Consider the following 16961-nt stretch of genomic DNA (forward strand, 5'->3'; position numbering starts at 1 on the left):
TTTTGCTTCTTGGCTATCTTAGGCTTGAACTGCTCTAGTTTCTTCCTATTACATCAACAGGCCCATTGGCCACGTGCCCTGTAGTCTGAAAGGGCACTAAGAGAGTCAGGAATTTACTCAGAGATTTGTTAGTGAAGGAATAGTAAGGCTTAGTTTAAGACTGCAAACCATTTTCAGATTGTCAGAAAAGAGTATACTTAGCTTTTGTGAATTGTTGGTTGCCACTACACCATGAAACAATTAGCCTGACAGGTTCCTAATCCAGATATAAAAGAGCTTTTTATCTGGTCCACTGATAAGAAGTGTGTTGGACAGATCCACTTACCGTAGGGTCAAACCCCTGGTCTCTCATTCTTTGCTTGGCACAAGACCATCAACAGTCCATACCAAATCTGGCTCTCCATACTGCCAAAACAGAGCACATTCAGCATCTGTTGGAATCCTTGTCAGTACAGACATAAGTTATATAGTTTAAAAAGAAAGATTTTTCATACTCCAAGCAGACCTTCTCGCATTCTGATCAAAAACTCATTTGAATAAAGACATTCTTTCATTTAAACTTGCCCTCAATGTTTCAACCAAATCTGCTAAAATATTACATTGGCCTTTCTAAGCTGTTTTCTCTGCCCCTTACTGGCAAAATCACTGCATTCCTTCCAGAGATCAGTGAAAAATAATCTGAACACATAATCTTTTGTACTTTATTTTCAAATAATTTAATCATTTTTCTCAGCTAAGTACTTAACAAAAAAAAAATCATATCCATACAACTTCAAAGATCTAAGTAATTTAGTTTTATTACTCTCAGTGTTTCTGACTTACAGCATATAAAATTCAGCATTTTTCCTGAAAATGTAAGCAACTGGCATTCAACCCTCAATCTCTTTTTAAATCCACCAGCTCCCACTGCTCCCATTAATAAACATTCTTTCTCTGATTTCCACTTCATCCTGCCATGTTCGAAGAGGGAACATTTCTGTTGACTGGGAAACAGTCGAGTAGGACCCAATGTTTTAGCTCTGCTACCCCTCAAAATGACAAAAAAGGTAACAGTAAAAGCTATCACTTCCTAAATGAGTAAAACCTACAGGAAATTGTGATTTCTTCACCTGTAGACACCAGCTTCATCGACAGTGTCTTAGATGGAACCTCTGCCAAACACCTTTCCAAAGGGGCAGTGTCTCCTCAGAGCAGTGTCCCACCTGGCACAGGCCTTCACTATACAAGGACAAACTTTGCACAAGACTGAAAAAAATCTGACTCATATTAACATACTTGCAATCATCCTAAAATTGCCTTAGGCAACCAGAAATACCAAGCTGTAACTCCTGTTAAGAGTCTGTAGCAAGTTTGTCTGCAGCTCTGCTGACACAGCTCACGTGACAAAGAGTGGAAAAACCTATTAATGCAGTTCAGAAATTCTTCTGTGTGTCACAAACATGGACAACACAGCAGTGAGCACAGAACACCTGGAGAAGGCCATTCACAGGTAAACTCCTTATTGCTTTAAGTATTTCCTGACCACTGAGAAAAGCTGTTAGTAATAAAAGTGGTGGCCCTATTAAGCACAGATTTTTGTCACCAATAATCATCTAAGCCTGACAGCCTACATCTAGTACATCTAGACAGGCTGCAGTCTGGAGTCCACTTCAAAATTATACAAGAGTTCTAAAAAACTCTTCAATCACAGTATCCATGCTGCAATCTTTCCAACATCTTAATAAAGTGGACCTTGAAATTTTATTGGAAGCATCGGAAGCTCAACCAGAACACAGGAGTGCCAAACCCAACTGACCCTGCAGATGTTTAACCAGTATCTCCAAATGTCCAGCAGCTGGTTCTGAAAATTACATTGTGATCCTTTACTGAAAAAAGGTCAACAAAAATCACTGCTACAGAAGTTTTTAATCAGGCTGTTAGATTCCATTAGATCTGACTGCAAGTATTCTATCATGAAGTTTACAAATGGAAGCATCTCATTTTTCTTTTTCCTGAATTCTTCCACAGTTGCACCTCAAAAAAAGTCTTGTCCTGTGCCAAAGAATCTCAAAGCATAATTAATTACAAACTATCAATGGAAGTCTAGACATCCTGCATTATCCTAGCTAAGAACTTATGAAAATAAAACCTTATCATAAATTTTCCATTCTAAATGCCAAATTGGTCACTAATGAAATCTAAAAATACCTCATACTGATTTAATGGTGATGTACATGCTTCCACCAAATCCTGCAGCATGCAACTTTGCACGGCAGGCATTATGTGCTCACACCACATTGATGACATATTTTCCATAAGAAATAGCAGCAATGGAAAATGACAACTTATACAGACCCACAGAACATAATCAGGACATTGTTCATTAATGCCTGCCACCACTGTTAACTCTACTCCAGAAAGTCTCAAGAGGAAGCCAGATATAGTAGCAGAAGCTGATGAACTTCCAGCTGCAAGGGGTGGGAGTGAAAGGAAGCAGACTGATTAGCTGAATAGATTTATTGTATGCACATATTCTATGCTAAAACCCTGTATCTGCTTTAACATGAATTTTTTTGAGTCATTTGACTGTTCACAATTCAAATACAGGAAAATGCTATCAGGCTAACGTGTTTGTTCAGCAGGAAACCCTTTCTTCAAAAATGAGGTAGTGAAAAGCCAAAACTTTGCTAGAATTGTTGTACTATTATTTCTCAAATGTGAGAAGGACCTTTTGATGTTCTCCTGTCACATTAGAAAATCATCTCCTAAGTCCATGTGAGCTCCACAGAAAAACACAACGCAGTAGCAGTGGCAATGCAGTGTTCTCTCTCTCTCCAACATGCAAGACATCACCCTACTTTCTTCAATTTCATTGGCAGATTTGTATTCTCAAGTCACAAATATTTTCTTAATTTTCCTCCTAATATATCCTGAATACAGCCAAACCATCTTAAAGCAAACCTGTAAGCAAAGCTGCTCGTTTGAGTTGCTGTGTTCTAATGGTCTTCAACGATGACAGACTCTACACACAACCAACTCTGCAAAAGGCACTGGAAGTTGACCTGCACTTCCAGAAAACAATTAACTGAAAGAGATTCCTTTAGGCTCTTCCCAATTCCAGTAAATACCATAGCCTTTAAAAACTGGGAGAAAAGAACTTTGACTACCATTCTTACAGGACAAGGGTAAATAAAATGTAGTTCTGGTTATTTAATCACTGCAATAACAAAAAAATAGGGAAAGCCAACTATTTGCCTGGTGTTCATTTAAAATATTATATTTAGAAGAAGATAAAATACAAAGGTGCTTGGGAGAGGAAACAATCTGACTAAAGCTCAAGCAGAGGCACACAATATACATCACCCAATACAGTAATAGAGCAATATAAAAGATGTCATCATTTGTTTAATTAAACAGAAAAAGAAACATATGCCAATTAGAAAAAAAAAAAAAACCAAACCAGTATCAACTGTTATTGTCACTCATCCATAGGCAGCATCAGTCCTGCCACCAAAACAAAATCCTTATCCTTACTTACTACTGGTACTGGTGCCCATGCTCAAGAACTTCAAAAATGATTTTTTACATCGCTATATGGATATCATAGATGTTTTTGCATTGAAATTGTTTGTGTTAGAATTGTTTTGCCCTCAAAGCACAGTGTTTGTCCACATTTCACTTCCACTTCGAAATCACAGATCAGTTCCTTCTAGCTCAGGAAGAAAAATAAGTTGTTGTTGCTGTTCTGTTCTAGCACTGGGGGCAAAGTGCCAAGCTGTGCCACAGCCAACAGACTGACCACAAATCTTTATCCTTTCTTTTTCACTTTTCCTCCAATAAAAATTAATATAACAACCAATTAAGGCACATGGAAGAGAATGCACTGTCCAGGATTGTGTCTGAGACAGTAGTTATGTTTTAAAATTCATGTAACTGTCAGTAGTAAAGAAAATAACTTACAGTATTTTAAGCCAGCTCTTCCAGTCAATCAGGACTTATAATTTGTATACTATTGTTATTAAACTTATTAAATTAGACTGGTGTAATTACAAACTGATTCTGTAACAACATTCAAAACTAAAGACTTGAAATAACAGTAAGAGAACTCTGAAATTCAGAGAGCTATTTGATGGACTCCATCAGCCAAGTAAAGTTTGGAATGAAGATTTGGAAAGGAAGATACCTCTAAAGGACAGAACATCCCAACACTGGCATCTCTAGTCTCAAGTAACTAAAAAACAGGATGATTTGCTACAGTTATAAAGAAACTTGAGAAATATGACTTTTTATCAAGGGGAAAAAACCAAACAGTTTTGAAAGAAAAAAGAATTTGTTATTTTGATCACCATCAAGTATTCTTGCTATTCCATACACCTGCTGTACTGCTCACTTATTTCATTTAGTCTCAGTCCAAGGCATTGTCTACAGAGTTGGAAGCACTGGATATATCAAAGGTAAACCAAATTCTACAGAAAAATATTAGGCTTCTCCCCTCCTTACAGCCTTAGGTTCTGCAAAACAAAGACTAGTGAAACACAGCATAAGTGAAATTAGTAAAATCCAACCTGTTTTATATGCTCCACATTGCAGCATTACATATCGTACCCATGCTTTAAAGAGTAAAGAGTTTTAACTAAAACCTTGTACTATGAATGAAAAAACAGTATTTTCTTCCATTAAATCATTTCAAAGAACGGCCACCTTCCCACTCCAACCAGCCAACTTCATTGCTGTTTAAAAAATAAACCAACAACTCTTAGATGACTTAAAGGCTACAGCAAAATCTGAAGGCGTTTAAGTGTTTCAGGATGGGATTTATGGCAGAGTTCTGAAATGGATACTCCTAGTTCCTGTTGCTTTTACTGGAATATTTTTATGGAGAGTCACTTTTTTCCCACCCTACCCTTTTCCTTTACTGAATTTCCACACAATAACTTAGATCTGACCATCACCGGACATCTGAACAACAATAAAAAAAGTTACAGCTGGATCCTGTATTAGTCCCAGCTGCACAGGATCTTTGGCTGCCTTCAGAAAACAAGAGAGCCAATAGCAAAACAGTAGGAGAATTTCTTTTAGCAGCTTACCTTTGAATAAATCGTTTTTCCATACGCTACTACAACAAACTATTTTACTGCTCAATGCAAACTGATGTTATTCTTCCTATTTTTCACCTCTTTTCAAAAAAAAAAAAATTTTAAAACTTCCTTCTTCGAAAACCTTTACTACAAAATGCCAGAAAATAATCATCTCCATATGCTCTTTCAAGTCTAACATACCACAATGGATAGATCTGCCAAGTCCACCCACCCACAGGCTCCATAAACTTGAGAGTATTATTTGTATTTAATTTGGATTACCAATTTCACCCAACCTTTCCCCTTCATAACACATGGGGTTTTAATCAGGCTTACTACACAGGTAGAAGACACAAAAGTAAAATAAATAAGTTTCCAGTAAAATAAGAACAATAACAACACACACTCTCTATAATTTGAATATCAGTGAATTCACAGCGGAAGGACTTCTACTAGTCTTCTTTTTATGTTTGCTCTTATAAAATATCACCTAATCTTTTAGAACATTCATGTGATACTATGTCATTTATTGGTACAAGACCAAGACTAAACATTGCAGTCTTTCCAGCTTACATTGCACAAAATGAGAGTGAAGAAAGTTACATGTGTTCTGATTTTTTTTTTTAAATCACTGGGTGGGGGGAAGCTTCCTCTCAGATACTTGAAATAAGAAAGTTACTATATTTAATGCACAAAAATCCACTTCCTATAGCCAAAAAAATAATCAACTCCATATGCTCTATTTATCTGTCCTTGCTAAAACATGTACAGCAAACTGAAATGTCACCAGCTGCCCACAAAGGTTGACCTCACATAATACACACAAGACAGGCTTAGGACCCAGCCTGAGATTCCCAGCTTACAGAATTAACCAGCAACCCCTACACAAATAAACCAGTCCCATACCTGAAACCTTTTAATCTCTCCCTTCTGTGACTGTAAATGTTTTCATAGACACAACAGTCACTTCCCTAAACTCTGACTAACCCTGGCTACCAGTTTCAACTTCCACTGAGGAAATACGTTTCTACACAAACTGCAATTCAGGAATAGCAGCACAAATGATAAGAGATGGTGGGAAAATAAGCACACATATTCTCCTTGTCCCCAGATGAATGTTGGATGATGTTTTAAAATGCTGGAACTACATGATACGATAATTTTAATAACTAAAAGTGTACAGTAGGTCAAGACTGACTTGCAGAAGAGCAAGTTAAATCATAATAAAGTTCTATAAAATAAAACAGTTACTTCTGAGTCTATTAACACATACTGCCATAATATAGACTACCCATTTAGGCATTTACATGACACATACTACATGGAAAATGAGTTTTCCCCTGTTAGTATATACTGGGGTTACAAAATACAAGACTAAACCAAGGATTACTTCAGCCTGATAGAGGCTCTTGAAGGTGTACTCCTGAAATATTAAGGGCTTGTTTTGGGTGGGTCCAAGCAGAACCCTTTCAGTTAAAAGAAAATTAAAAAAAATATTAAACAGTAGATCCAAAAATAAGAAAAACAAAGAGAGAACCACAAAACAATACAGAGATGCACATTCACCTACCCCACACAATGAATTCCAGAGATCAATTCACAGATCTGTTATAAGGGACCATCAGTGCACACAGTTTGCACACAGCAGCTCCTGAGTGGGCAACGGGAACCAGTGGAGCACTGGACATGTACAAGAGAGGGGTCAGGTCCTTCTGGTCTTCTCAAGAAAGACTGAGAATGGTCCTACACAGGACCAAGCCTGTATACATTAGGAGTTCAGTGGTCAGAGAATGCATTTAGTTCCTCCCAAGGAACGGAATTCCTCCTTGACAGAGCCACAATCTCTTCGCACAACCACTCTGGTTTAACCTCAGCTTCCTGTGAAAACTTTCCTCCACATCCCCTGGCTGACCAGCTGCAAGACACTGAGACAAAAACATGCAGCAGCTTTACAAATTCAAAAATTGCATTTGCAAGTGGTCAGAGCTGTAGCTGGAGTACACAGCCTGGTGGGAAAATTCCTCCTTGGTGCAACAGAATGACGGGGCAGGAAGTTCATTAGTCCAAACTTCCATGAGTAAGAAACAAAAAAAAAGAGTATTTGGAATCTGACTCCTGAATATACTGAAATACTGCTTCAAGCAACCATAATTCCTTATTTTATAATAGCCAATGCAACTACAAATGTCCCTTTTGACAATTCCCCCTCTCTTGTAGTAAGGCAACGGGATCTGTTTATGTCAGAATTTGACCCTCCAGACAACATTGCTTGTGAGCTAAACAAGGACCTTATTAAGGAACATAATATCTACAGTACATGAAAGCAAAAATGTAACAGCAAATAAGACTCCTGAATACTTGGAATTCAACAAGAAAACAGCATGAATGGTATTCTCCAGTATAAATCAGATATTAAAAACAAAAATTTTAAAAAGTCTCCGTTCTAGAAGTTAATTAATTAATACACAGAGTATTAATGAGGTGGTTGTATAAAAATGTAGAGGTGACTCATTAAATGATTACATCTCACAGTTCCCTTAGAGAAAACAGTATGAGGCAGTTCCCTCACTTGAATATGCTAATTTTTCAGTCTTTTTTTGTGCACATGTGTGTGTGAGAACGAGAATGAGCACAAGAGGGACTGGACACATTTCTTTTCCTACCCATCAACTCCTTCTGCCAACGTGCACCTTGTGCAGCGCTCGATTTCAATCTCATTTGACTGAGGAGTAAATATTCCTACAAGCTCTGTGAGAACTGGGAGTTGGATAGAAGAGCTACTAAAATGAATTCCCACGTTTATCATTAGCCTCTTCCATACCCCCAGAGTCAGCAGACTTGTGTTCCATCCTTTTCACACAGCTTTTTTGTTCTGGTAAGAAATTCAACCTATTCTGTCTAAAAATCAGCACTGGTTTCTCCTTTTGTGTTAAGGACCTGGATCTGCAAAGAACAGCAGCAGCTCCTCAAAATTCAGCTGAGCCCTTGGACAAGACAGTAAAAGCCAGACCTGAATTCAGATTCAACTCTTGCAAATGGACTGATCTTCGATTCTCATTGAAGAATTTTCTTGTGGAATTCAGAAGAGTTATTAGCAGAATCAGCAAACTCTGTCCTCATTGGGATAATTTTCTTTGGATTGCTAAATAACAGCATCAGCTTCAGTTCTTCCATACACTTGGTATAAGGCAACTACTTCATTTTAGAATAAACAGCTGAAAATGAGGCTAATTAGTAAAACCACGCTAAGAAGCCCAACCTGTTGAAAAATTAGATCAAAGATCTTCAGTACTCCAAATCCTAGATGAGATCCTGATTTAGATTTCACAAGTTTCCAGCACGAAACACTTCCTGTTAACTCCATGAGATCCTACAGAATTTTCAAACACTTTCTTCCCAGGAAATACCACATAATGTTTGCCTTTCAACATGTCAACTTTCACTGGAAACCCACTTATACCTGTGTATAAGCAAATATCAGAACTTGAATGAAATTGTGGAAGCAGCTACACACCACTTTATTTTCCTTAAATAAAACTTTATATTACCAAATAATGTGCTTAAAGAACCTCAGAAAGTAATGAAATAAATGTGACACAGATGTTCACCAAAAAAAAAAAAGGAGAGAGAGAACAAGAATGTTTTTACTTCATAGCAACCAAATAGGTCAAGCCATTTCCTTCTTCAGGCAAATCTCAAAGGACCACAAAACACATGGTTTTCTAGTGGATTTTGTGTGTCTATCCCACTAAAAGGAAATAGTGCTGTCCAAAAGATTTGCAATACTAAGTTTTCCCATGAAATTGTTGAAATTAAAAGAAGGAAGTCATATGCAATTTAAAACGATTTGATAGATGTTAAAAGTTATACAAATGGCATAAATAAATAGACTTTTACTACCTAATTCATATACCTTTCCTGTACAACATATTGCTTTAAAAGAATGCCCAGTGAAGAAGTCACAAATGCCAACATTACGTCTGTTCCCACCATTTCTCTTTTGCTTCTGTAGAACTTCAGTAAAACATGACATGTTCTTCACTTCCCTGGCATCTCTGTCTCACAGTTCTGTATGCTGACAGGTAATAAACCAGCTGCTAAGGACTTATTTTTATCCTCTGTGAATGAAGCACATGGTCATTTTATCCAAACTCTTCACTGAAATTGGTGCAATCCTTTCATATGTGCTTAGGTACTACAGAGAGACAAAGTGAAGAAGACATCATTAACTATCACTTGACTTTAAAAAGGAAGAAAAAAAATCTATACAGGTCCATTCAATCATCACAAAACACTAATGCACAGGCTGGGTAGTCCCATGCAGAAGTCTACAGAAAATGTCACACATCTTCACACAGAAAATCCCACAACCAGATTAAACCTATTTGTGCATTTAAACAGGAAAATTGATATTGCATAGGAGAACATAATGTATTTCACACCTTTGAGACAATAAAGCATTTCCATACTTTTGCATGGCCCTTTCGCTGCCATATTTATTACAACTTCTCTACAGACTATTTTTTAAGAAACAATAAATTACAAAGTCTCACTGTTTACTTGTCAATAACCACTCGGGATGTCAGCGTGTGTCCACAGACATCAAAGAGAGCAAGTGGGTGGAAACAACATTAAGAGCTCTGTTTTAGACTCATTAGGCTTAAGATGACAATTATGCAATCTTAAGATGTCAAACAAGCCAACATTTTAGCTGGGACAGATGGCACTGGATCCAGAGCACAGAGTATTTGCTGTGAGTCATCCTTTTAAATACGATAGTTCCATTTTTATTTGCAAAATTTGATTTTCCAGAAACAATATGCAGAACGGAAGAGAGTGTCAAACCAAGCACAGAGTCCTGCAAATCTTCACAAAACAAAGTTGGAAGTAGAAACATCGTCTTCCGAGTGAAAAAGCGAATAACAAGACGTGAGGGGGAGGAGAGAACATACAAAGAAGCCAAAAAAAAAAAGCAAGATTTCGAAAAGAAAAGTATAGTAAACAGTACTAGTGGCAGCTGGCTGGACAAAGAGGAGGAAGGGAATGTACCGAGTACAAGGGGTCAGGACAAGTGTGGAGAGGACCTAGGGTGAACCTGGAGGAGATGCTCTTCAGACACTGCCTGCCAACAGCTCATTCAATGCCTTTCAACAGGAAAAGAGATGCAGAGGTAGTTTAAATTTTGATCTTGGGGCCAAAGACGCCACATAAGAAGAATCAGACTAAAGCATGTTTGTATTGGGAAGGGAAAAGAAGGGAGTAAAAGATAGCAGCAGGTGAGACAGAGCTACAGTTTAAGTAAAACACTTGAGAGCTTTTTAAACCTTTTTGTTACAAGAGGAAAGCAGAGACTTATCAGAAAAAAGATGGCAAGCACAATCATAGAATCAGAGAAAGGTTTGAGTTGGAAGGGACCCAAGATCTCATCTCGTTCCAACCCCCTGCCATGGGCAGGGACACCTTCCACTAGCCCAGGTTGCTCCAAGCCCCGTCCAACCTGGCCTCGAACGCTGCCAGCGATGGGACATCCACAGCTTCTCTGGGAAATCTGGGCCAGTGTCTCACCACCCTCAGAGTGAAGAATGCCTTCCTAAAAGCTAATCTAAAACTACCCTCTTTCAGTTTAACACCGTTACCCCTTGTCCTAACACTACACACCCTTGTAAAAAGAAGAAACTGGAGGAAAGCCAAGGTGTTTTTTCATTTTTCCTTGAAAAATTGTTCAAAATCCCATAAAAAAAAGAAGGGGAAGCAATAAATATGATGAGAAATTTCATGTGAGCTATAGATTATATCTTGAAAAACAGTATGTTGCCTCACCTTCTGCAGCCCTTCCACTGGTGAAAGCTCTTACAGCTCCAGTGATATTAAAAGATTGCAATATCCATTTGGTAACAGTGGCCCATGGGGAACCCACTTTCACGAGGCTATTACTACAACTCCCAGACATTGTTCTGCAAAATACACTCTGTTCCTGTAAGTAAATCCTACAGCTTTCTTTCCCAGCTGTACCAGTACAGCTGGGCACACTGTTACAGGCACACTGCTCCCCTAAATCCACGGCGTGCTTACACTGCTGAGCACGTTACCAAATACCATTATATAACAATCCATCGAGTTTGGCAACCAAAGACTTCTGGAAATTCTATCTGCAAAAATTTCATGTTTTCTTCCAAGTCAGAGCTAAAAATATTGAACATTAGGCTGAGAAAAAACTTAATGTGTTACTGCAATTAACAAGCCCATTTTCTGATACCACCAAAAATAACTAATATTTACGGTGTAATTATTAATATTTTATTATGACACTTTTTACTGCAGTGGTAACAGATTAAATGGTTTGGGGTTAAAAATGAGGAGCCTACTGACCTGACAGGGAAGCCATACAAATATGAGACTAGTTTAGCATGAAGAAATATTTATTTAGCAAAAAGAGACTTAGCATGAAGCTCTGCTAGCTGGTAGAAGTCTACTTATGTCATTTAGTTTTTTGTGTTTCATCTCTGTATCTGCTCTTTTTCTTTCCTTAGAACCAAGCCAAGTGGTTACTTTAACACTCAGGTGCATTTTTATATTCTTGGCATTTCCCTACAGTGCTATTTAAAACAACAAGCCCTCCTCTAAAGGACTTTTGGGACAACTTTTATTTAAAACTACTGGTACAAGTTATCCACTTTGATGGGTAGGGATTGAAACATATTTAACGTTCTTCTGTGTTAAAACACATTTGTTTATAATAAAAGAAACTCATAAAAGAAGAAAACATGGAGAATTAGTCTTAAATGCAAAGCAAATGTCTATAACCATGAGGAGGCCACGTGGCCTCTGCTATCTTTAATGTCTACCTTTGGAAGATATTACAATGTGAAAAGATGAGGCTGTTCATGTCTAAAGTATAAATATATATATGTAATCAATTTAAAGACATTTTTTCTCAGAAAAATCTGGGGTGTTTGTTACATTTAACAACTTTTACCTATAAATAGGTAATCTTTGCCCTGCAGCAGAACAGAAGTGACCCTGCTAAATCTGGTTTGGCAGCAAACCCGCTCTCCTGAGTCCTCTGTGAGACGATCTGGTCTCTCTGTCTCGTGAAAGGGTGTCTACATTCTGTCCACACAACAGACCCAACGTGTTACCTGGCACCAGCACTGGCAAGAACAGCCAGCAACCAACAGAGCTTGGCAACTGAACTGCTCTGTCCCAGAAAAGCTTCCACATTCAGAAACAAAGCACAGAGTTTGGGGAACATAGGGAAACCTCAATGCCCTAATTAGTGCTGTAATTTGGTCTATTTGTCAAGTAGAAGCAGGATTTTAACCTTCTGGCATGTCTGTTTAGAGCCCTTTGTAGAGGCAGCTTAAAACAAACATACAGAAGTTGGTAAGTACCCAATCCCGCAGTCTTTTCCAAGAGGAACGGCACGGGATTGAATTTGGGGGACAAGAAAGCTGCTGCATGACTAGAATCAAATTCAGAAAACAAACAGAAGTACTATCCTGGGCCTCCAGCACTGTTTATACATTTTGACCTTCCACAGGCTGCCAACAGCACCATTGAACACGAGGATGGTGGGTCACTGGTACCACCACCACCTCACTGTGAGCCCGCAAGAAAAGCCTCGGTCAAATCACACAAGATGTGGTTTTAAAGCAAGTGAGGAGGGGGAGGAGGAGAAATTTCCTGGATTAAGTGAACCACAGAGATATTTTAATCAGAACACAAAAGAAAGTTGAGCCAAACACCAACTGACTCGGATCATATCACATCAATAATCCATGCACAGAGCCTCTGCTGGAATCAATGGGAGGCTTGTGCGTAAGTGGATTGTATAATATAAATACACGGCCCTGTTTAGGGCTCCACATACAAAAGAGAAAGAGGAGTTGTGAACAATTCCCTTAATTAACATTTCTGTTCCATCAAGTGCTTCTAAAATAATAAATTCTAACGTTACACAGCTCTGTTTTCACTCACAGCTTTTATCAGAGGTGGTAAAACAACTGACCCCATTTGACAAATAAGGGAACTGAAGCATCAGATGCAAATTAAACTGAAGAGCAGGGCAACAGGCAGAGCTGAACTGGGAATAGCAGCTTACCTCCTGAATCACAGTTTAATGTCCTAGATATTTACATCCTTATCTAGTTCGAGTCTCTAATTAGGGTGACTCTGTGCAGTCCTCAAATAATTTTACATACTTCCTAAAGTACCTGTACACAGCAATATGCTTATCTCTAGGCGTTTCCCACTCAACAATGTTAATTTTGTGAGGATTTAGAATGTTCTGCTCAGGTTCAAAACACTGGATTGCCCTGGTCAGACTCCCAAGGGAGTCTCATTGCTGAGGTATCACAAGCCTCACTACCCAGCAGTAATAAAGGGTTATAAAACTGGCTGTCAAATCCACAATTTCCGACGCTATTATTAAAGAAAGAAAAAAAAAAGGAAAAAAAAAACCAAACAAAACAATTTGCAATTCAAAATATTAATGCATTAGCTGGAAATGACCTAACTGATCCTGATGTTCCAAACTGACAGCAATCCATAAGGAAAAGCGAGACTGGATCTCTATTCAAAAAAAAAAAGCGCAATACTCACAAGAAGTCAGTGTAAAATGTCAAATACACCAATTGCAAAAAAAATGTCCAGTCTTACTAATCTGCAACTGTTTTACAGCGAAGCCAAGTAAGCGTGAACATAAACTATACTGTAATTTGACCCAAAAAAGCAACATGTTTATTAAAGTGGTATGAAGTTATAAATAATAGTTTCACTTGCATGCTAGGTACAAATCTGACTTCACCTCTAGAACCAGCCTTCAGCTAAATACAGCCCGACTCCTCTCGAGGTCCTGAGTATTTTTCCTCCTCTGAAAATCCAACTCTAAAAAGCTTAACGCCTTATGAAAGATTGATTCAGCAATGTGTCCACTTTCTAATTTACACCTTGCATGTGATTAAGTACTGTATCACACAGGGTTAGTGCCAGTAACAAGCATTTTCATTTTCCTTAACTACAGATGCAAGTCCATAATCCTGAGAAAATAACATATTTTGAGTTAAATGAGCTTTCTGTTCTTTAGAATTACAGTGTTCAAGTGCTTTGAACAATAACTTTTCAGGACTGGCTTGTTTTGTCTTCTGTTTTCCTTTTTCAGATTTTTTTTTCAAGATTTAAGTCTACCACTGACAAAACAAGCAGAAATGCCTGCTGAGAAATGGCCACACTTCCAAACGACGGCTTGAAGAATTATTTTTCTGATTCACCATAGCATTATTTCTTCAAGTTGTCAAAACAAACACCACACCCACTTGATTTCCGAGTTCTGGGTAATTATATTTGGAATTAGCAAGTACCGTGCAACTAATAATCACACGAGGTTTAGCCCTTACTTTAGCTATTTAGAGATCAGCCAGTGCATTCAAAGGCAGCCTGTTTAGCATTTTATTTAAGATATACCCTCATCACTTCATGCTGTACCACCACTGCACAGACAGCCACAGACACAGTGAATATAGGGCAGGCCATGCAGTCGATCCCTCTGCCCCAGGGCAGGATCAGCTCCTGCTCAGCCACCATTATCGCTGATGATACACAAGAACTGGTTATTTCAGGCAGCAGCTTTACACACGCACTCACAGAACCCATTATAAATTAAAGGAGGGAAGCGTGTGGCACGTCTGCAGCGCCTTAAACTGGGACAGCGCGCAAGCCGGTCTCCAGTAAGATAAAAATTACAAATAAAAGCTTCCCCAGCATGAGAGTCCGGATTTTCTAAAAGTAGTATCTTGGCAAGGTTAACGCCGCTGCCGCTGGAAACAGTTCACCTCGTTTAAACTGGCTGAACCACCCCGTGATTATCACCGAGCCTCCATTAAGATGACACACACAAACAGAGCCCTCGCAGGGCTTAATTACTCTTTTCGCTGCTCGTACACTGCCAGACACGTACTTTTGGTTTTTAGTATTTCCCCCCTTGCCCTCTCCCAGCGGACGGGCAGCTGCAGGCAAAGGGCGCGGGGCTGTCAGGGCACTGCCGGGGGCGGCGGGGCAGGGCAGGGCAGGGCAGGGCAGCGGGTCCCGGACCCGCCGCGCCCCCGCCGGGTGCGGGGCACAGAGCCCCCATTGTGGCCCGGCCGATGCAGCGGCTCCGCTCGGGGGGCGCCGGGCAGGACGGGGCAGCCCCGGCGGGAGGGGCCGCGGCCACAGCCGCTGTCAGGGGCTCCGGGAGCGGGGCACCTTCCTGTGCCGCCCGGCGAGGGGCCGCGAACCGCCCGCAAGAGCCCCGCACTCACCGCCGCCGCCTCCACCGCCCTCTTCGTCCATGTTGGGACCGCGGGCAGGGCGCTCCGCCGCCGATCAGCGAGGCCCGGGGATCGTTCCGCTCGCTCGGCGCCTCGCGGCCACTCCCGCTCCTCTTCCTCCTCCTCTTTCTCTTCCTCTTTCTCCTTCGCTTTCTTTTTCTCCTCCTTCTCCTTCTCCTCCTCCTCCTCCGCCGCGCTCCGCCGCCGCGCTGCTCTGCCCCGTCCCTCCCCGCCCAGCCCTGCCTCAGTCCCGGCAGCCGCCGCCGCCTCGGCCCAGCCGCCCGCCCCTCTCATGTGACGGCGGAGGGCGGAGGGGGAGCCGGCCCGGCCCAGCCCCGCCACCGCCTCCTCCCCGCCACCGCAGGGTCGCGGCCACCGCCGAGCTGTGTTACCCCCCCAGCGCCCCGGCCCAGCCTCCCGCCCGCCTCCCTGTGCGGTGTTCCCTCCCCGGAGAGCCCCGCAGCGCGGCCTGGCAGCGCCCAGGCCCCTGAAGCGGCTTCCCCGCGGGCTGTTGGGGGTCGCCCGGGCGGTCGGGAGCGGGGGGACCCGGGGCTGTGGGGCTGCCATTGGGGACCCGTTGGGGTCGTGTCCGCTGGGGTCGTGTTTTGGGGTCTGCGGGAGCCAGAAAATGCGTGCAGACACCCACCTGGCTTTCTGGGGGAGAGAGGGAGGTGAGTGGAAGGTGAGGGCTGAGTTGGCCTGAAGCAGCATAGTGAGGGGAGACAAGGTGGTTTGAAGTCTCTGAAAAAGAGCCTCACACGTCTCATGTTTCTGGGCTTTTTTTGCTGACTGTTGCTTGTTCCCTGTTCTTGGGTCCCGTGCTGGAGGGACCTTGGGTGCTTCCCCTGCCACAGGGGCCATGGAGAGCCCCGCATGTCAATGGGACTGTGCCCCACATGCGGTGCAGGGGTTTGCCTTGGTGAGCGTTGTAGATAACAGAAAGGACTCTCCTTACTGCCCTAGGAGCCAAAGTGTCTGTGGGATATTTAAAGTCTTCAGCAAAGATCTTCAGTGAGTTACCTACCATGGGAGTCAGGATATCAGCAGCCTCCAAAGTCTGTAAAGGTAAGCAAAAGTGTACTGGCACAGACACTCTTCCTTCCTTCCTTCCTTCCTTCCTTAGCACCGCCTCTTATTATTTTTTTTAAACCGTTTGTGTCAAAATTTTATTCAGAAAGGAAGCTGCGGGAGGAAAGGGTCAGCCAACAGGAAAATATCGGGTTTTTCATTTTCCTTTTGGAGGCTGGCATGGGACAGAGCACCGTCGAGGAAGCCGTGTCAGGAACACTCACCTCTTGACACCACTGCTAATAGGTGGTTATTACAGCCCATTGTGCTGAGAGCGGAGGTCTGGCTCTGACAGCTGCTCCAGTGACAAAGTGTTTTACCTCACCTAAAAATCGTAAGCATCACGAACCTTTAAAATACTCCTCTGACTTTCCTATTTTAAATTAAATATCGTTATAAGTTTAGTAAGTTATAAAAAGGATATGATTACATAAAACCAGCATCACCTTGGTAAGAGATTTATTATTAAATGTGTGTCCATAAAGTGCAACTACAGGATGATGTAAAATAAGTGTGAATGCAGATGAAC

At 41.1% G+C, this 16961-nt stretch overlaps 1 protein-coding gene across 2 annotated transcripts in view; it reads right to left on the reverse strand.

Annotated features, from left to right (window-relative positions):
* The window catches only part of CYTH3 (cytohesin 3), a 50440-nt gene extending 34824 nt beyond the window's left edge, over positions 1–15616 (reverse strand). For both annotated transcript variants that reach the window (XM_051782088.1, XM_051782096.1), the window contains exon 1: positions 15356–15616. In XM_051782088.1, the coding sequence (XP_051638048.1) occupies positions 15356–15386 (31 nt within the window). In that variant the 5' untranslated portion in view covers positions 15387–15616. The remainder of the gene's footprint in view (positions 1–15355) is intronic.
* Positions 15617–16961: the final 1345 nt, after the last annotated feature.

Source organism: Manacus candei, unplaced genomic scaffold (assembly GCF_025592945.1).
Source record: "Manacus candei isolate 608988 ecotype Guabito, Panama unplaced genomic scaffold, ASM2559294v1 h1tg000002l, whole genome shotgun sequence".
NCBI classification, from domain to species: Eukaryota; Metazoa; Chordata; class Aves; order Passeriformes; family Pipridae; genus Manacus; species Manacus candei.